The sequence below is a fragment of the Ascaphus truei genome, chromosome 2 (genome assembly GCF_040206685.1).
Source record: "Ascaphus truei isolate aAscTru1 chromosome 2, aAscTru1.hap1, whole genome shotgun sequence".
In the NCBI taxonomy this organism is placed as follows: Eukaryota; Metazoa; Chordata; class Amphibia; order Anura; family Ascaphidae; genus Ascaphus; species Ascaphus truei.
Window position 1 is genome coordinate 429,817,439 of NC_134484.1, and position 22,433 is coordinate 429,839,871.

Genomic DNA, 22,433 nt, shown 5'->3' on the forward strand with positions numbered 1-22,433 from the left:
GTCTATCGTACAATGCCCTTGCATGGGGCTTCCCTGTAAGTTGACATTGCCTACTATTGGTTGTTTTTTACAATATACCAGCACTACTTGCACCATCTTTGTCCAGCTCCTCATTTGTTCTGGTCTACAAGTGTATTTACACATTTACCTGTTTTAAAGACAGCTACCAACAGACTGTATGGGAGGTACTATATGTTTGCACCTCTGTGGGTGCAGACCCACTTCAAGCTGCATTTTTTATTTCTGTTTCTTAGACAAAGTTGCACTATTTGTGTGTTTCTTTTGTTTTTATTTTTCATGCCTTCCCTGGTTTTCTGCGCACCCTGATTTTTTTTTTACTGCTTTGTAAATATGGGCCTGGAAGAGGTGTACAAACTACAGAAGTAGAGACTGATTGCCTGCACACACACACAAAAAATAATTCTGAAAGGTCTTTTATCCGTGTTATTGTTGCTCAATGGGATCGGGTGATTTATTTCATTTTTCTAAATATATGTGGGATCCCAAAACCTCTTTCTGTAATAATCGCTGCGGGCTATACAACATTTGTATAGCACCGAGATCTATTGAGAGATCTATAATACTGACAAAACTTACATTTTCAATTTATGCAAGACTCTATGAAGTATTCTGAATACAGAGAAAGTATTGACTAGTGAAACATCAGATGATAGTAGATCTCACTACATAAAAGTCACTGTGCTTGTAAAAATATTCCACAGGTAAAGTTTTGTCAACAGTTGATGAGGTTGATGTCCATCAGATCCAACCTATGTTAAATTTAGATACTTTCCGGTATCCTATATTTGTATTTACAGTATTTGAATCCACATGAAGGTGAACAATAAACTCCAGCGATTCATTATTCAATGATATCTCACAAGAGTTATTGGATTCCAGGGCTTTCAAAGTACAGCAAATACAAATGCAACTTGTGAGCACATTCACATGTCTCAGACAGATCTGCAATCATACTTTTCTCCATTAACTCTTAGCTTACAATGCAGCCAGGGATTCTGGGTAATGACAAGCCAATGAGCAGTTTGTCACTTTTTACTTGTCCATTTGCACACGGATCCCTCTAACCATCTCAATGCCTTGTATAGTGCAGACACAGAGCAAACCCTGCTTCTATGCGCTTTAAAAAAAAAAAAATGTTGAGTGAAAAGTACACCGTTCTTTCAATACCGCTGGGTTAAAGAAGTGCATAGCCAGTAAAGTTTGCATGCAGTAGAAGCATTGTTTGATAAGAGATAATGGGGAAAGGCAGGGTTACAGACCTGTCAGACGTGAATGTGCTCACAAGTGATATTTTTATTCACTGTACGGTGGAGGGTTTTTGTCAAACCAAATCCCCCCCCTCCCCCATTTTATTTTTTTTTTTTTTTACCCCACATAACTTACTTAATGCAGGGCTTTGGATGGAATACAATACTGCCCACACACAGACACATCAGTAGCGCTCCCCCCTGTGGCAAAATACTACAACTACACCCCTAAGAGGAAAAATAAATTTTGAACATTTCAATTATACTGGGGCTGCTCCGCTATAATTGGAATTATTTCACTAACCATTTGCGACTAAGGTTATCACTTTAATATTTTGTAAATGTGTCAAGTTCAAAATAAAAACTGGCCGTAAGCTGTATCCAATACACTGGAATGTAGGCGGTCATAGAAAGCAGCACGAAAATAAGCTTAATGTGAGATGTAGCAACATTGCATATGACTTACAGTGTGTAATTGTCTAAGAAGCTGTATTCAGTATGATATTCAATGTTCATTTCACTGCTGATAGGGTTGCCAGGTGGCTTCTCAAAAAATACTGGACACAACGGTGAAAAATGCGGCGCTCGAAAAGCCGATGGGGGAGGTATGTTATTTATAAATTCTCAGACCGTTGTGTCATTTTTTTCAAAATTTCACTCTAAGTTTGCACCAATTTACACCATTTCATATTCTATTTCGTAAAAAATTAGGGGATTGAGCGCCCTCCCAGCATTTTCTACGAAATTGGTGCATACGTGGAGTTAAATTTAGAGAAAAAATTACATAACGGATCAGATCATTTATAAATAACATGCCTGTTGTAATACATGGTGAGTGATACTGATCTTAATGCTTCTCTCCCACTACTTCCAAGACTGTTGCAACCCCCCTCATCCTCTCACACCACCAACCCCTCACCATCACCCCCCTCTATCTCCCTCATCTTCACCCCCCCTCCTCCCTCACCCCCTCCTCTTCCTCACCATCACCGCCCATTCTCCTCCACCTCCAACCCCCCTCCTCCTTCCTCACCTTCACCCACCCTTCTCCTCCACCTTCACCCACCCTTCTCCTCCTCCCTCGCCTTCACCTCCCCCATCTCCTCCTTCCTCACCACCTCCTCATCGATCCTCTCCCCCTCCTAGTATCTTACATGTGGTGGCAGGGGCAGAGCAGAACTCTCCTCTCCCACATGCAAAGCTGGGAGGAAACTACATTTCCCATCATGCAAATGGGGGAGCTGTGCATGACGTTGAGCCCTCCCATTGGTTAGTCTTCTCAGTTGGCAGGAATGGGGGGGTGACGCTTGTTTCCCTGGTTACCAGATGCTGCTGCTTCTGAATCGGAGGTAAGAGTGGGTACGCTGCACTTGGCCACCCTTCCCACTCCCGCTGCCCGCACATCATGAGAGGGAAAACACCGGACACATACATGTCCGGTATTACCTCTCATTTACCGGACAGATCGGCAAAATACCAGTCTGTCCAGTTAAAAACCGAACACCTGGCAACCCTACCTGCTGAAAGAAAACACTGAACACGAACTTGCTTTATTTAAGGATTACCTCATTTGTTTTGTTTACATGGATATTGCTCAACTTCTTGTGATAACATGTACATTATATTATTGTTTCCTTTGGTATGCTTTCAGTTTATTTCATCAGGTGCCAGATTCCATGAGTTCGAGGAAGGTTAGAGCCAAAACCTTTTGGAAGAGGCACAGCGGAAATTACTTTATCAGAATCTAACTACGGCATGTCAGCTTTCCCAAGTTGAGCTAATACCCCTTATTTGTGCTGGCCATCTGTTTGTGATTTGTACTATGTGAACCCTTCTTTTCTGAAGTCTATGGCGTTTAATGTGGATCTAATTAGCCCTTTCTACATGGCTGGCAATGTTTGGACCTTGCAATACAGGCCTAACTGGAACGTTTGTTCTATGCCCTTTGTAAGCTGAACTGTTTCATATACTGTACCTTGTCTAGTGCGCTCATAAAATGTTGATCTCCATTCAAAACAGTGTTGACAAGCTGAACAAATTTACTGTGAACTTCCAAGACAGACTCCACAAATTGAGTTGGCATCTGAAAGTATAAATCGGAAAGGAAACATTGGAAAATGAAAACGGCGCATTCCAAAGCACTTTAAATCACTATGGCCCCCATGCAATATGCAGTGAAGCCACTTCCCACTGCTGGTTGATGAAACGGCTCGATTCAAAATCAATGGGACCAAAATCTTCTCCAGCACTGGAAGCAGCTTTAAAGTATTGCAAATAAGGGCTAGTTAGTCTTAACAATTCATAATCACACACACAATTAATGTTGGGGAAAGGACTTTGTGACATTGAGCTTTATGCGCCCTTTTTCAGGTGGAAAACTGAACTGTCCTCTTTGGCATCCGCAGACTTTGAGCACGATTTCCAATCGTATTTTATGACAGTCACCCTCATATTCCTTAGTTCAGGAAGATACAAAATCACGTTGACTGGTTTATCAAAATATATTTAGAAATATGAATTCTCTGTGTTATGTAATGGGAGATTGGGGAGGGAGGAATCGCGCTTGCCTCCGCGCTAAACCATTACTGTACTTGCTACTATAATTTGTCCTTTTCAGACAACCTACATTTATAAACCGATTACCAACAACAAATAGTTATCAAAGAATCATTGAACGGCAAACAGTTTTATCCTGTTGCTGTTCCCTTTTTTTTCTTAAACCAGGAGAAAAAAAATTGCTTTATTTTTTCTGTTACATGAGCACGAAGAATGAAGCCTAGAAGTGAAATGATAAAAATGCTTAGTCAGGATAAACACTTTTTATCAGTGACTAGTGTGCTTTAAAAGCCAAAACAGTGGTAAAGGGGAATATTGTACAGACTTTTTTGTTGCTTCATTTTCTTAATTTTTACTTCTTTCGCCTCAAATAAAAAACTTGCAGTGGTCTTTATCATGTGTTCCTCCTCTTTTGGTCCATTATACACTACCATTTCTTTATTTTTGTTACCCGCTCTCTATTTTACTTTCTTCATATCTAGTATACATATGTTGATCTGGTGCTGTTAAAATCAATTCTTCTAAGAGAACAGATTTGTTGTAAATTGTGATAACTTTTAGGGGACTAACCGTGTTCGTCAGATTAAAATCATGGGTGCTCAACTCCAGTCCTCAAGCCTCCCCCCCACCCCCAACATGTCAGATCTTCAGGAGATCCCTGCTTCAGCACAGGTGGTTCAGAGGCTTATAGTCAAAGACTTTGCCATATGTGCCGAAACTTGAATATCCTGAAAACCTGACCTGTTGGGGGGGCTTAAGGACTGGAGTCGCGCACCCTCGGATTAAATAATACTGTACAAAACCCCATACGGTTTCTTCAAGGGTACGGTTATTATTAAACTAAGACGTTTCAAAAGCTCTGTTCACTATAATCTATGTAGCACACCAGTGTTGATAACTTAAAAGAAACCACAACAAACCTAAAACTGTTCCAAGACCAATACGCCTACTACAACTTTGAACTTAAAAAGGACACAAAAGGGAATGATTAAGTTACTTAAACTGCATCAATAAAAACAACACTTTTCAAAGTATTACAAGCCGGATAAGAAAATAAAAAAAATAAGGCAAGGCCCATATTTAAGCACTGGTTCCATGAATGTACTGCAGAGTAAAGAAGCACTGGTTCCATTAATGTACTGCAGCGTAAAGAAGCACTGGTTCCATTAATGTACTGCAGCGTAAAGAAGCACTGGTTCCATTAATGTACTGCAGCGTAAAGAAGCACTGGTTCCATTAATGTACTGCAGCGTAAAGAAGCACTGGTTCCATTAATGTACTGCAGCGTAAAGAAGCACTGGTTCCATTAATGTACTGCAGCGTAAAGAAGCACTGGTTCCATGAATGTACTGCAGAGTAAAGAAGCACTAGCACAGGTTACCTACATACTACTATTCCTGATGTACGCTTCTAAGTTGCTGCTAGAAAACATCAAAGAAGGAACTGCATTAGGCAATACTCACATTTTCCTGAGAAAGATTACTAATAGCTCTAAGGCCTTCATCGTGGATATGGTTTTGTAGTTCCTGAATCATATGAGGTAAACCATTTGATACAGCACGAAGAAGGGTGTACATGTTGGCCATATCTGTAATTAGGAATAACAATGTTAGTTCTGTGCATTTGCAGAGGCAGGACAGCTGTTCCCCAGCTGCCAATACTGTATAGAGATGTCAAGAATGCACATCCCATATTAGGATCCCAGTATAGTTTATTTTATTGTGGTTACATGTGGCTGGTGAGGGGAATGCTGCTTCAATATCTTCAGAATATTGCAGCATAGAGCAAAGCTCTCAAGTAATATTATTTTCCCCAACAAAAAATACCAGCGACCGCGGTTAACAAGGTTTCCGTGAGACCCCCCCAAAAACAGGAAACACCACTGCCTGCACTTAATTAACAAATTTGTCTAAATAACAAATGCGCTTGTACTGCAGGACATACTGAAAGTAATGTGCGATAGGTTACTTTATAAGTGGGGGTTTTATAACAAAACATTGTAACGGTCGATCTCCATTTGTAAAGCAATAATTGAAATGAACAGCTTTACAGTGAAGAAAATGCTAGCAGGTATAGTGGGTATAGAGGATTAATCGTCACTTCTCTCTGCTCACCGCTTCTCCTTTCTTGTCGGATGATGTTCTGACATTCTGCGTGTAGAAACTGCAAGTGGTCCGCCACCATTCGCTGCTGGCATTCATGAATCACTTTACTATATGAGCTGGGGTGTAAATACTTCCGACACCGAATCTCTTCATCTTTTAATCTACCTAAAATCTAGACACAAATAATTCCAAGGAATTAATTGTTGACTCATTTACTACTTCTTGTGCGTGCTTAAGCATTAAGGACCATATTTATAAACCTAAACCTGTTCCAAGGTTATTTTGGTTAACATTTTATATCGGTGTCACACGGCTTTTAGATCACATTGCAGCAAACTACTACTTATAAGCTCGATATTGTAAACAGTCAAATCAGCTCAAATTTAGGGTAATATTAAAGCAGCAGTCCTAGCTGCCGTTTTTACAAAATGTTATCCCCCCCTCCCCTTTTAATATGTGCAACAATACAATCCACACAATAAGTAATTAGCTAAATTGCTGATCGATCAGTTCTCCTGTGACCAATCGGCAAAGATTCGGCTCGGATGTTCAATAAAAGTCAGTGCAGCAGAAGAGGACCAAAGATGCAAAGTTCTGTGGGGAAGAGCATGTGACCAGGCAGTCACTAGATACAATAGGTGCACTGCTAGAGAGAGGGCAGGGCTCAAAAAGGGGCGTGCCAGAGCCTGTTTCAGAAGAGGAAGGAGATGTGAATTTGTAAATGGTTGCTATATTATAATACATGAAAAATGTCATTCAGAGTTGTTTAAAAAAAATGCTACAAGTTTTTTCTCATAGTATAGAACGGATTAAAAAAAAAATACATATGTAGGATTTTGCTTGGTCTGCAGCTTTATCACAGTAGTGTTATGCAACAGCATCACTAAGCAGTGCTACAGTATGCCATAAGACACCTTGCTGCACTGGAAGACTTCTAACAGCTCATTCACTTGAAGAGTCCGAGACTCTTGACGAAGGGCTGCTGCCCGAAACGTTGTCTCTTCAGGCGAGTGTGTCAGCTATGCAAGTGATTTTTTTTAAATATTTGCACTTGGTCACTTATGCAATAACTTTATGCTTTCTGTTTGTGTATATGCAAAACTACACTTGCCTAAACAAGTGAAAAAGAGCCCTATATAACTAGCACTCATAGGAGGATGATATGATGTCTATAAAGTAAAACTTAACCCTTAATGGTTTATAAAATAATGGATGTGAATAAACACTCAAACACAGACACACAACACTAATCGTAAAAAAAAGTATTAAACTAACCACCTCCTAATCAAAATCTACAATGATAGGGGTGGTAAACAGAGGAACTATGATGGACTGGCATCTAAAACTATTATGGTCTTAGTGTATATGATGCCACAGGGTGGTGAATATATATTCGTATGGGAAGGTGTGGTATATATATGTAATGTAAATGACACACCATCCAGACCACTCCTGATAAATTGTCACTCTGTTGATATGATCAGAAGAGACGACACTGTCAAATAGTCCTAAGGCAACACAGATAAAATTACATAGTATCAAAAATAAACTGCAAAGTGGCTAAGGATGTGTGCTTGGTGAATGGAGAGACCAAGATTCATTGTGTATATAGCTAACGTTCAAAATATCCATTCAGCATATTGGTCCTGGTATATAAATACATCAAAACACCAGAGCCTAATAGAGGCAGTGTATAATGAAATAAACTGCTACTCAGTTACTCTATGATGGCAGCGGTAACTTATAAGTGAATACGTCTTATTTATTCAGGTATGTAGAGGTGATTATCTATAATGTATAACCCCAGCGAGTGGTGTGCAAACATAATATTGTAGCCGATATATTGTATCAACAGCCATCTTAGTAGTATGGGACCAGTTATAAAGTTTAGACACTGTTTCTTCATAAAATGAAACTAGTTGTAATATCTCCACACTGTTTCTAGTTGTATGAAACAGAGCGTCAATGAATATCTGCCTCGTAATGCAGGACAAATCACAGCTCCAAAGTATGGAACAGGTGATAGTAATTAAGCTGTTGCAAATTAATTTCAATAGAGTTTAAATGAGTATCGCAGCTCCACTGAATATGCTCACTACGAGGCTCCACCCGGCGTGGTGTATTCATGAACACCACAGAACAAGAACTGCCAGGTGGAGAAAACTGACTGAATAGCTGGCATCTGAAGTGGCGGCTCTCCACACGGAAAGTACAGAGGGAGGCTGCCGGCTAGTGTCTGCACGCTGCCACGCAAACATGACGTCACAGAGTACCGACCCGCCGACGATCGTTTCGCGTCACTCTGACGCTTTCTCAAGGTGGCCTCCTTCATTTTATGAAGAAACAGTGTCTAAACTTTATAACTGGTCCCATACTACTAAGATGGCTGTTGATACAATATATCGGCTAGAATATTATGTTTGCACACCACTCGCTGGGGTTATACATTATAGATAATCACCTCTACATGCCTGAATAAATAAGACGTATTCACTTATAAGTTACCGCTGCCATCATAGAGTAACTGAGTAGCAGTTTATTTCATTATACACTGCCTCTATTAGGCTCTGGTGTTTTGATGTATTTATATACCAGGACCAATATGCTGAATGGATATTTTGAACGTTAGCTATATACACAATGAATCTTGGTCTCTCCATTCACCAAGCACACATCCTTAGCCACTTTGCAGTTTATTTTTGATACTATGTAATTTTATCTGTGTTGCCTTAGGACTATTTGACAGTGTCATCTCTTCTGATCATATCAACAGAGTGACAATTTATCAGGAGTGGTCTGGATGGTGTGTCATTTACATTACATATACATACCACACCTTCCCATACGTATATATATTCACCACCCTGAGGCATCATATACACTAAGACCATAATAGTTTTAGATGCCAGTCCGTCATAGTTCCTCTGTTTACCACCCCTATCATTGTAGATTTTGATTAGGAGGTGGTTAGTTTAATACTTTTTTTACGATTAGTGTTGTGTGTCTGTGTTTGAGTGTTTATTCACATCCATTATTTTATAAACCATTAAAGGTTAAGTTTTACTTTATACACATCATATCATCCTCCTATGAGTGCTAGTTATATAGGGGTCTTTTTCACTTGTTTAGGCAAGTGCAGTTTTGCACATTACTTCTTCACCCCTGGCACCATCCCAGACGGTAGCAAGAGCGAGCTTTCTTCCCTCTCTCCCCCTCTCTCAACATTTACTGTTTGTGTACATGCACACGACAATCCTAATTGAATATTTTTCAAGACTGGCATCCTTACATGTCAAAGATGGAGATCTTTTCACCATACATGTTGCCTTAAAACAATGCTTCATGGGGTTAAACATGGGACCAAAACGTATTGGTTACTAAATGTACACCACAATACTACACATGCTGGCAAATGAAATATTGGAGAGCTGGCTGTGAAGCATCGTACCTCGGAGATGAACCGAGCTGCTTACAGCTCAGGGGACCTCATGTTCTGAAAGCTGGGCAAGTGAGAAATCTCACAAAAGAAAGCTACATCACCCCATGAGATGATGTTCTGTGTCTCTCATGGGTTAGGTCGGACCAAAAGGAAAAGAAATCCCAGTGCAGAGAGCACTCAGTTCCCCATAGGTGTGAGAGAAGTTTTGGCGATTAAAACATTTTTATCTGTGACGACAATAAAATATAACAAATGTGTCAAAGCTTTTACAGGTGACTGACAAAATTAAACATCGCAATGGACGCAAAAAAATAAAAGAAAATGTGCCCGTAACAAATCCGCTACACATGGAGCTTGTCACATACTGCTCTGCCCTTGGTAGAGACTTGTAGTACTCTTTAATTTTATGGGCTGTTTTAGGTGGGGGTTTTGACGTTGCCAATTGTCGACGTACGTTTCACTTGGACGCTTTCTCAAGGCAATGGGCTGGCTGTCTCGAACAGGAGTTTATTTATAGGACAGTCACTTGGTAAGTATGCGCCTCATTAACCCTTTCGTAGTCGCCGACTATAAGAAACACCCGTGTCTATGCTTGTCAGGTAAATCACAGCAGAACAATCACTTATTAGAGATGCATCTAGAACAGATTTTGTCGTGAACATAGTATTAGACGATATATAGATATATAGGCTATTGCTGCTGTAGTATTCAGAGAGCAGGATTGTTGACATGGTATATTCACAGATTTTATTTTATTCTTGAGAAAGTGTTCATTAAAGGTGTTTTATGCCAAAGAGTTAAGTTGTTATGGATTTCTGCGTTTATATCTGTCTTTAACACGTGTTTCTTTTTATATACAGAAACCGCAGCTGTTTCTCAGGGCATCATATGTTAGGGTAAGAACATCCTAAGATGTTACTTTTTGTTACTTCCTGAAATTTGCATCTTAGTTTTATGTGCTGGTCGAACCTGACGAAGTATCGCGAGATACGAAACGCGTCGTTCGGGTAGCGTGCACTTTCCTGTTACCTGCCAGCCACTGAAGCAGCTCTGCCCGATCGATCCTCCAGCTCCGCACAACGGACGCGGTGCACAGAGGAGTGTTAGCGAGAAGCAGAGGCAGCCAGGGGCTGACAGATGAACCAGCATTATTACTTCTATGTAAGTTCACTGTGTCTTTTATTGTACTTAATAAATGGTTGTATTTTAACTGGAACCTTTGGATATTCCTTCATTCTCACGGGCTCCTGTTCCATTACAATCAGCACGAGGGTCCACCCATCCATCAGGACGGGACTGCGTGACCCATTGTAAAGAAACTATTTGAGGAGCAGACTCACATAGGGCCGTGTGAGTCTATAATCTTTTATTTATTCCTATTGGACGTCTGAGTCCTTTGTCACAGCGTTAGGGGTATGTGGTGTCCTCCCCTGTGTATCTTACACTGATTCCAACTCCCCTTCCCTGTATCAAGATTGGCATTGTTTTGCCTATTACTTATCTATGTCTCATTTTGCGCTCCCCTCTTTTCTACCTATGTACTGGTTACTGAATGCACACATACAGATTGGCCCTAGAATGTGTTTATTTGTATGGTTAGAAATTTATAGGAAGAATTCTTGTGCATATTGGGTAAGTAAGGAGCAAAATGACGGAAATTTTCAATTTCCGATAAAGAGTTAAAAAACAAAGCCTTCATTGAGGCCATTGGGGGAGAGAGTTTTCAATGTTTAAATCCACCTAGATTCTTTTTTCAATCATTCCTGGCCCAATCGCCCTTTCTGATGCCCATTGAGAGCTGGTCAATACTGGTAAATTTCAGGACGGTGGTGTCACCTTGGTGATATTCAGTAACATGTCTCGAGGTAGGTGCATCTATTTTGTTCCTTACTGTACCCAAGTGCTCAACGATAAGTCTTCCCAGTTGGTGCTCCATCTTGCCACTGTAGTTTTTTGTACATGTGCATTTAGACATATACATTATGCCTGAAGTTTTGCAATTAATGAATTGCCTGATACTGTAAGAATGAGTATTGTTCCAGTTCTGGAATTCCTTAGTTACCCTCATGGAGGCACAGGATTTGCAATTAGAGCATCAAAAAGGAACCTGTTTGTTTGGCTGGGAGCCAGGTGGTATTGGTACTACTATCAAAATGGCTATGGACCAAAGTATGTGTCATATTTTTTGGCCCATCTACTAGTCATTTCTGGATAGTTCCATAATACCGCCCGTAGGTCCTCATCTGCTCTCAAGATATGCTAAAGTCGTTTGAGGATTTCTCTGGCTTGTCCCCGTTGTTTATTTATAGCTCCCAATAAATCATATGCTCATATGTTTTGGGATGTTTGCTTTGTTGTTCAGAAGGTCTTGCCAAGGGGTGCTTTTGGCTCTATTGTAGGCGCGCTTGATCATGTTATTGCTGTATCCTCTTTCTTTAAATCTTTCCTTCATCATCCCAGCTTTCAGTTCAAACTCTGTGTCTGAGGAGCAATTCCTCCTTATTATGAGGAAGTGTCTCACTGGGAAGCCCTAAATCTGGGCTCGTGGATGGTGGCTGGGGGTCGCGCAACACACTGTTGCTTGCTGTTGATTTTCTATGTACGGTCGTTGCTAGTTCTCCTTTAGATCCAATTGAGATCTTCAAGTCTAGGCATACAATGGGTTCCTTTCTCTGCTCATAGGCCAATCTCAGATTATGTTCGTTGTTGTTGAGGGTTGTTATGAATTCTTCAAATTAGGACTTCAGGTCCATTCTACAAAAGGAAGACATCACCTACTGTATAAATCTGGCCTAAATATCAATGTACTTGGTAAACTGATCCATATGTTCAGAGAAGACTGTTTCTGCCTTCCACCATCCTAAATAGAGATTCTCATATGATGGGGCGCACCTAGTCCCCATTGCTGTTCCTTGTGTTTGGTGATACAGTTTGTCGAAAAGAAAATAATTTCTAGTTAAGACAAACTGTAATAGATGGGCGACAAAGGTGTGGTGTGCCTTGTATTGGTTCCCCCTTTTATTAAGGAAAGATGATGTTGCCTGTACACCTGCTGCATGTAGCATACTTGTGTACAGCCCTTCTACGTCAAGGGAGACCAAGATAATGTTTTTGGGGATTGTGATACCGTCAATTTTTTTAAGGATATATCTTTTGTATCTTTCAAGAATGAGGCTAGGGCAATTACGAAAAGGTCTTTATATCTACTCTATGTAGATACTTGCATGTTCGGTAAGGTTGCCAATCCCTGACAAGATTGGAAGGCCTAGTGGTGGTGATTTATTTTGTATAATTTTTTATAAAAAGTTGTAATTTTTGGCTTTTTGACTTGTATGTATTATTTTTCTTGTGTGTTTATGACATTATTCCTAATTCCTTCATTGAGGATTGTCACAAGTTCTCTACTGTGCATAATAGTGGGGTCCTAAATCAGAATTTCATAAAAACTTTATCGGACAAGAGTCTCAAATTTTCCTGCTTATAGTCATCAATGTTTGGAATCACCAGATTGCCTTCCTCATCGGAGGATTTTATTACAATGTTCTTGTCTTTCTCCAATTCCAAAAAGGCCTTCTGTTCGTCAGGATCAAGGTTGTCACTGAGCTTGGTATCAATGATTAGATTTTCCAAGTCCCTAGTGGCGAGATCGACAAAAACCTAAATGTTAGGATTAATTTCAGATGTTGGGGTGAATTTGGATCTAGGTTCCAAAGTGGAAAAAGGCCCTTCTCCCTTTCTGATTCTCCTAGTAATGAGGTAAGAGCCTTTAGATTTTCAAGATCATGACTATCTAAAGAAGTTAGGTGGATGTTTCTTGCCATATTGAGAGCCTTCATTTAGTAGTAATGTTTTGGCGAATAATTTTATATCTTTAACCCATTCAAATTTGTGGATATTGGCTTTTGGAGAGAACATTTATATGACGTTGATAGAGTACAAAATCTGAGACTCCTGTGCAGCTGAAGGTATTGATTTTCCTAACTTCAATATAATTGTCAGCTATTATATAGTGGGTGACCCCTTGTTTTGCTGGGGGGCCATTTCCCCTGTCTCTAAGCACCCAATTTTCCCCATCTACACTTCCTCTTGATTGGTTTGTGGAGGGAGGTCTGGGGTACTCTAAAAACGTGGAGTGGGCAGGATAATTTCTTTGTTTGATACTAAATCTATTATTGTATCTGGGACTGTGTTAGTCATCATTATCAGACATTTCCAATTCTGTAGAAGATTCCTGGGTCTCTATTTGATGTATTTTGCTTCTTTAAAGTCTTTTGTTTCCCTTTGAAATTTTCGGTGTTCTCTCTTTTAAATCAGCCGTGAATTTATCTATATTGTGTTTTAGTTTTATTTCAAGATTAGTAAATTCTACGTTGGATTTCCACTTACTGGTTTCCTCAAGGTAGGTTTCTAATTTATTTGTCTGGGTTTTTAATTTTTCGTTCTGATACTCTCTCAACAGTTGCATATGGTCAGTAGAGCAATGTGCTAATATTGTCTCCCAATGACTTCATGAAACTCATCTGTGATGTTTTGGGTAGGAAACAAGTTAATGCTCAGGTACGCTCGGAATCAGATTATTCTTAATATAGTTTTCAAAGCTGAAAATCTCCCACCAGAGCTTGACTTGTAGTTGATATCTAAGATCTGGAAGAAGTCTCTGATATTAGGGTGGGGAGAATTATACCACGGGAAGATAACTGCGTTGAAAGATACAGATATACGGACTGCAGTATGAGTAGGATAGATATATACTGCTGCACCAGCTGGATATAGGCACTTAAAGAACTTACCTAGCTAATACAGCCACAGGAAAAGCAAGAACTGGCAATGTTTTGTGCCTCCAAGCTACACTAGCAGCTACTATCTTCCGGTCCACACAATATGATCTTTACCAACTTTGCCACCAACAGGTGCTATATAAAACGATACTGACACCAGTAGGATAGTTACAATATTGCTGTTTTTTTTGGATACACCTGCTAATAAGACTGATTGGGCCAATACAGTTCCAAGAACCGTTACACTTGACAAACAGCAGTGCCTCATAGATATAGCAACAGCGACAATCCTCTGGCATTTCACCCATTTATACCCTGGTACAATTTGGGGTTACCACTCCTAGTGCCAGAAGAGGAGAGACAATAGATAAAACAAACTGTCTAAACCCCCACTTAGCACAGCCCATAAAATTGAAGAATGCTTTAAGTATCTACCAAGGGTAGAGCAATATGGGACTAGCTCAAAGTGTAGCGGATTTGATACGGGCAAATCTTTCTTTTAATTTTTTGATGTGTCCATTGTGATGTTTAATTTTGTCTGTCATCTGTAAAAGCTTTGCCGCATTTGTTATATTTTATTATTGTCACCAATAAAATTATGTTTTACTCACACACCTATTGGGAACGGAGTGCTCGCTATACTGGGAATTCTTTCCTTTTGGTCCGACATTTGTTATCCAGTAAAGCACCTTACCCCTATCACTATAACTACACCTAGGCTATAGTGAGGGTCCCCCCTTCCCCAAACTCCCTAGTTTACTACTCTCATGGGCTGCCCTGCAGCTATATGTATAAACACACGGCGATCGAGATAAATCCATGTATATCAATCGGGATCGATATATATTAAAGTATATATATATTTAAGTTAAATATTTCAAGCAGCATGTAATTAAAATAGATGTTTTAAACAAAAAAAATGTTAAACCAGGGAATCCTTCTTTAAAGACAACAATAGCATATAAAAAAAGTTTTACAACGCTAACCTTTTCACTAAAGGAAAGTATCCTACTTACCTTTTCCATATATTGTGAACAATTTGACTCTTGTAGTAAATTTGAAGCTTCCTGTTTGTAATACTCTCCTGTTTCAGCCAGAAAAGGCCACTCAAAAATGTCTTGATAAAACTGAAGTAGTGAAGAAAACATGACGTGAGAGTAATTAGACACGGAATGAGAAGGGCAAAATGACAAACCAAAAACAAAATGTGAAATAAAGTACCTTTAAAGGAAATTTTTTCTTATACTGTTCAACATGAACAAAGGAGTTGATAACCCCGTGGATTACTTTTTGATTTGGGTCTTCCCCACATCGATCACTGAAAAGATGAAAACAAAGAAGCATGTTAAAACTATTACAGGCAAATTGATCGCAAAATTCCATTCCTTCGACTTAAGTAAAGAGGTAGATTATACCACTGGTAATCCTATATTTGCTGAAGCGGCCGTTCAGACTGTTTCCGGCCAAAAAGTCCCCATTGAAGTTTATGGGTTTTTTCGGTCCAAGAGACGCATTTGCCATATAATTAATAAGGATCTTTTAGCGATTTCTACTAAATCAATCTTCTGGCATATGGCACTTTCTGGTGCTGAAAGACACTTTACAGCCCATTTAGATCAGTGCCAGTCAGTTGCCTGTAAGGGGTCTTCCAGAGCCAGAAGGTGCCTTATGGCAGAGAACTGCTTAGTAAATACTGTATGAGCCCAAATCTAATGTTATGGGGAATATGTATAAAAATTGAGCAATTTGCTCCACAACATGAGGTGGAGGGGGGGGGGGGTTGGGGAGGGGAGTGTCAATTTGTTTACAACATGCAAAATTCACTTACTTTTTAATTTCTCGGAGAAGCATTCGAATGAGGGTACCCTGAAGTGGTTCAATCATCAATTTTCTCCACATATCAAGTGCTAACTGAAATGCATAAGGAACAGCATACAGAATGCTAGCCATGATGCAGAATGAATTAACACTTTCAGTACTATTATTGCCGTGACCATATAGCCCTACGTCAACCCCAATGCCAGTAAAACATGCGGATAAGCTCTTCCACTCAGATCAGCGGTATTGCAAGCAAACCCAGACAGAACAGGAGACCTTCATGGACCTCTTGAGCATCATGAAATTATTCAACAACAGTCACAAAAAAAATTATTATTCTGTTATTAAAACACAGAATTTTCCAGATGTAGGTTTCTGTCCTGGAGAGTCCCTGGCACAGAGACATGGTAAAAATCACAAGGAGCAGACACTAGAATTGGAACAGGATTCACTTGCTTTGAAGGCAGGGAGATTAACACTACACCATTCCCTTTCCCACTTTTGCAGCACACGGCTACCAATATAAAAAAAGCGAAAATCACCCTTCTTAAATATCTCACGACTTTCTCAACTGAAAAAAATTCTAACAAATGTAGATAACTTTGAAAACAAACACACAACGATATATTAGAACCCAGACGATCTCTTACAGTTAACATTTTCCCCTTCTATCTTCAAGAAAACAAAGCAACAGACATTCCTGTAATGCTGCTCTCCTTAGCAGCTAATCCACATTAATTGCCATTAACAAACTCATTCCATGCACACGGAGTGGTTGAAGGATATTGGGAATGAAAGCTGCAGCAGGTGAGCCACATATATTGGGGTCCCTGAGATGTTGATTGTCTCATGAGATTCTTCCCCACCCCGTGGTGTCAGCAGGATCTCTGCACAGGGAAAATACATTTAAATAACCAAATCCTTGATGTATCGGCACTGGAAATAAACATCTGCATACCAGCAAATGTAATTTCTCATATAACTAAGAAAATATATTATTTTTTCTGGATTGCTGCTCTACTAATTCCTTATAATGCAAGTAACTTCATTTCAGTTTTTGGTAGGGATTGCCACTTTAATACCCGAGCTGGCTTTAGGTTTAAGGCTACACATCCTGTCACACAGACTTTACTATCCCCACATACTGTATTATTGTCATTGACACAAACATCCCGGCAACAAAAACAATTATTTTTATTAAATAATTTGAACTCTTTAAATATTGCAACATGTTAGGCCGCAAAAGCAGCAAGCAGAAAGTTAAAAAGAAATATATAGTGTAGACTCAGAGCACTACGCATAGCTCATATTTGCCAATCTCATTACCCATCTATTTATTATTGCTGTAGCGGATATCTAGAGTACTTTTTGGCGAGTTTTAAACCATCCTATCCATCAGCAGCTACCTTTACTGCATGAACCAATTATGTCTCCAATCTCACCCAGGGATCAACGTCATATGAAAGCGTTTACAACACAAATTGATTATACTCCCTTGGACAATTTTAGTGTTGATAGTCACTCCATCATGGAGATTATACGTTTGCCATCTTCTCTCCATACACCCGCTGCTCATCTCCTCTTCACCATCTATTGCAGGGGTGGCCAACTCCAGTCCTCAAGGGCCACCAACCGGTCAGGTTTAAAGGACATAGCTGCTTCAGCACAGGTGGCTCAGTCATAATGACTGAGCCACCTGTGCTAAAGCAGGGATAGCCTAAAAACCAGACCCGTTGAGGACTGGGGTTGGCCATCACTGACTCTCTCCAAAGTCAGGTTAGTGATATCAGGCTGACAAGGTCAGCTTCATTTAATTCTATTTGGTCATTATGCTTTATCCCAAGCAGAGTGACTTTATTATTTACCTACTATTATAAGGAACTGCATGTTTAAGAGGACAGACAAATATATAAACTTGCATTAATAGGTCTCAATAATAAAACACTGGAAGGGTTCCCACTGTAATAAAAAAGGTAAAAACAGAACATGCTGCAGCGTCCCAGTCTGTGGATCTGTTACGCGAGGGTCGAGAAAATAGGTGTTAAGTTTCTTGCAGTGGTGCCTCTACTTGCAGACATGACCTATATTACTTTGGACTTACTCACCTCTCCTATTTCCATCAGTGGTTCATTCATATCCACACCACCGTAGCCATACTGAAGGTCAGCCTCTGTTAGTTTGTTCTTTTTAATAAACTGCGTGTTGAGATACCTGAGGTGTGAGAAAGTACGAATACCGTTTTATTCCTCCCTTTACATGAAGAGGAAAAATAATTTATCGTTCTGAGAGTTAACCACGAGCTAAAGACAAGCCTCTTTCCCCCCCGTTTGCTCCTTCTGCTTTATTTTCTTTTTGCTTAGCAATGATATGGCAACGGTTAAAACTGATATTTGATCAAACTGAACAGTGTTTCTGATGCGGTAACATTTCAGAAATAGTATCTACCTAGGCTTAGGTCAACTGGAAAACAGCAATACATCAGCATCCATATCTTCTTTTGATTTGCATCAATGGATATTACAATGACAGAAGTGCGATGTGTGGGTGTTGTGGTCCCTTCTTAAGCACGTTACTAAGCGAGTATATTTTGCAAGGAAGCACGTATGGCAGTTTATTAACAATCATTGATTCTTAAACAGGCTGTTATGAAAACAGCAAGACAACACTTTAAAATGTAACTGATGGTTTCTATATTGTATTTTTTTTTTTAGAGTAAAAAATTCCTTGTACGTAATTATTATAAAAGATGGCAATAGCAGAGTAAATGAATAGGCAGATGCACATCCTAACACAGATAACCAATAACTAGTTGGTAGACATTATTGTACATTGCCCTAAAAAGGTTTATTCATTATTTTTTAACGTTAAATATTGCATGCAAAGTGGGAGTTAAGACATTGCATTTTTCGATTATTAGATGTATAAAATCAAACTTTTTTTAAATACGCTAAATGTGCATTATAAAAAAAATACAACATAACTTAACATATTGCATATGGAATAAAAATTACGACACATTTATAAATGACACTGCATAAAGCTACCTGTATAGACAGTCCATGTAATCCGCTCCTCTGCTATATTCCTCCCAGTATCTGTGATACATCACCAATACTTGTTCTGCTGAATCCAAAACCCTCTATAAAAACCCAAACAAACAGAAACAATTGAACATTACTCAGATAAACTACAGGATGCAAGACTCAATTCTAATATTACACATTGATTAAAATTACGTTTGAGGGGAGGGAGAAGAGAAAGCATAAAAAAAAATAATTTGGGGCATTTAACAAAAAAATAAAAAACCAAAAAAACCCATATAGATTATAAACATAGAAACTTGAATATAACAGCAGATAGCTACTTATTGCACCCAGGCTGCCCATTTTCCATGGAGCCTGTTTGATGCTTTGCTTCCGCTCCTATTTAGGATAGCTTGTCTGTCCCAAGCGTTTTTGCTGTTTGAGGGGTCAGCAGGGCAATAAATTGCTGGTCCAACCAAGCTTCAAAAAAGGGGCGGAAAATCTGCACTTCATAGGTGGATGGATTAATTCCCCCAAGAAAAGCAGTGCAAGTCAATTTATTACATATAAATTTATTATGATATTTCTATTACGTAACATGTAAAAAGCTATGATTACAGGTATTCTACATTCGATTATAAAACTTCACAAAACTAACAAACCCCTTTGTAAAGAGATTAAATCTTTAAGGATAAACTAAAAGCTGCAAAAAGATTGGTGGGACTGCAGGGGTTGACACAAAAATAAAAAAAGTTTAATGTTGCATACTAAAAAACAAGTAACACATATACCGATCCATTGCTACACAGTACATCTCTACTGCGCATGAGCGGTTGAAGACACGCCAGCGGGACCGGAGACGGTACACCACGGGAGCAGCTGAAGCACCCAACCGTTATTATATTAGGCATCGGGGAGGAACTTCCAAACCGGGCTGTCCCTCCGAGGTAATACATATCCTTTTTGGTTCATCCTACTGGTTGTTTTTCCTCTCCACTATACTGCCTTTTCTCCGTGATTCCTGCAAACCGGCACCACCTTTATATCTTCACAGGATCGTGTATGATTATGCCTTCAGTTAATCCGATTATATTTATTCACTACTGACATTCTGTTTACATTACACACCAGTCCTGGAGCTTAAAATCGGCTCATTCAAGTATTATAAACTAAAAGCTGCTCCATTGTCAATAATGGTTATTCTCATCGAAAACTCAAAAATTGAAACTGAAGAGGTATATTAATGCACATATTCACAAATGGAGTAATATTAGAAAATGAGAGATTCATAGCCTGGACACGAGTTGTGTCCTACTACTAAATTGCCGTGCAGTTGGTCAATTTATTTATAAAATGTTTTACTAGGAAGTAATACATTGAGTTACCTCTCGTTTTCAAGTATGTCCTGGGCATAGAGTTAAGATGACAAATAATACATGGTTACAAATACATAGTTACATAAGTGAACAGGGTTATATACAAGACATAGAATGCACAGTTAGAGATAATATACATCATGGGAATATGGAAAAGTTACAGACCAGATAAAAATGTGAGACAGCTTTAGTTTTGAAAGGACTTAGACTGGTGGCGGCTGTGAGTCTCTCCGGTAGGTTTTTCCAGTTTTGGGGTACACGGTAAGAGGAGCGGCCGGATACTTTGTTGAGCCTTGGGACCATGAACAGTCTTTTGGAGTCTGATCTCAGATAAGTGCTGCATGTGGTAGGGGTGAGGAGCTTGTTCAGATAGGTGGGTAGCTTGTCCAAAAAGTATTTGAAGGCAAGACAGGAAAGATGAACTTTGCGCCTAGCATTTTGCAGTGATGTGTGTTGTAGTTGCATTGGAAAACAAAATGGCATATTGAATTGTAGAGGGTATCAAGCCTTCTAAGGTGAGTTTGGGGTGCCGAGCCGTATACTATGTTCGATAATTTGCATTAGCATCTGCTGTGCGATACGCTTTCTGACCAGCAGACTTAGGGAGGATTTGTTCCTGTAAAGTACACCTAGTTTGGCATAGGTTTTGGATGTCAGGGTATCAATGTGCATCCCGAATGTCAAATGGGAGTCAAACCATATGCCCAAGTATTTAAAACTAGTAACAGGAGTTAGGGTGGTTTTAGCGTTTGTTCTGATCTGGAGCTCAGTATCTGGAAGCTTTAAAAATTTAGCCTAGGTCCCAAATTCCATTGTTACAGTCTTGTCAGTGTTTAAAAACAATTTGTTTTGGAAATCCAATTTTCAAGTCTCAAAAAGTCAGACTGACGTATGTGTTGAAGGTCGGAGAGTCTATGGCTGTGTGCATATAAGCTCCCTTACAAGCTATAGGAAGATAGATCATTAACACTGAGAAGCATAGGGGCCCAGAACAGAGCCTTGTGGGACACCACAGGTGATATCCAAGGAGTTGGAGTTAAAGCCTGAGATGGACACATGTTGAGACCTACCTGATAGGTAGGAATGAAACCAGTTTGAAGCATGCTTCCCTATTCCAGAGCTCTGGAGTTTGTTAAGCAAGATAACATGATCAACAGTATCAAAAGCTTTTGCAAAATCTAGGAATATTGCACCAGTGAGTTGTCCCAGTTCCAGTCCACACTGGAACTCATTGCAAACTTAAGAAGCTAATTACCGTGGAGTGTTTTGGGCGAAAGCCAGATTGGAGTTGGCTAAGGAAATTTATCTTGGTATAGTAGTCGTTTATTTAGGAGTGAACACATTTTCCCATGATTTTGGATAGTATTGGGAGAAGAGAGATTGGCTTGTAGTTTGAGACAGCGTTTTTGTCCCCACTTTTAAAGATTGGGACAACTCTGGCAGTTTTCCAGGTCTTGGGGATATGGCCTGCAGACAGAATAGAGTTGACTATGGAAGCAATTGGTTTGGCAATGGCTAGGGCACCAAGATTGCAGTGTCAGGTCCACATTGGCTGCTTTGTTTGAAAAGGCAACATTTCATGCTCATGCTTGACTTATTTCTATGTCAAAACACTGAACAGGGCCATCATGCGAACAACAAAAAAACAGTTTAGATCACCTTTAAAACACACTGAATGATAAATGCAATAAATATAAAAACTGGTTCAAAATACATCTAGCTGTGAAATGGGATGATTTAGTAGATTTACAACGCCAGAGTGAAGTAAGGGAATGTCTACATTGTCCAAGAATTCCTTGATTCATTGATTTTCTTTCTAAAGTATTATCATAATTCTCTTTTAGATTGTGATGTTAAGAAAAGTAGTCTGTAAAATCTTGGACTCTTTCTTTTGGGCTATGCAATGAGTTGACCGATGTTATGCTGATAGAAAAAAAAATCTCATATAGAATCGGTTCAAAGTTATTGGCCAACAGGCTGTTTTATTGTCTTTAGTGCAACATTTCTGTCAACAGCATTTCAATGTTCTTTATTCGATCAACTAGTACTGTATGTCATTTAATTTCCCCC

At 39.4% G+C, this 22,433-nt stretch overlaps 1 protein-coding gene across 4 annotated transcripts in view; it reads right to left on the bottom strand.

Annotated features, from left to right (window-relative positions):
- CUL2 (cullin 2) overlaps window positions 1-22,433 on the bottom strand; it is a 103,329-nt gene that overhangs the window by 39,410 nt on the left and 41,486 nt on the right. For all 4 annotated transcript variants that reach the window (XM_075587749.1, XM_075587747.1, XM_075587748.1 and 1 more), the window contains 8 exons: window positions 19,009-19,103; window positions 18,070-18,175; window positions 15,975-16,057; window positions 15,368-15,464; window positions 15,163-15,273; window positions 5,939-6,101; window positions 5,288-5,412; window positions 3,244-3,351 (listed from right to left, as the gene is read on the bottom strand). In XM_075587749.1, coding sequence (XP_075443864.1) covers window positions 3,244-3,351; window positions 5,288-5,412; window positions 5,939-6,101; window positions 15,163-15,273; window positions 15,368-15,464; window positions 15,975-16,057; window positions 18,070-18,175; window positions 19,009-19,103 — 888 coding nt within the window. The remainder of the gene's footprint in view (window positions 1-3,243; window positions 3,352-5,287; window positions 5,413-5,938; window positions 6,102-15,162; window positions 15,274-15,367; window positions 15,465-15,974; window positions 16,058-18,069; window positions 18,176-19,008; window positions 19,104-22,433) is intronic.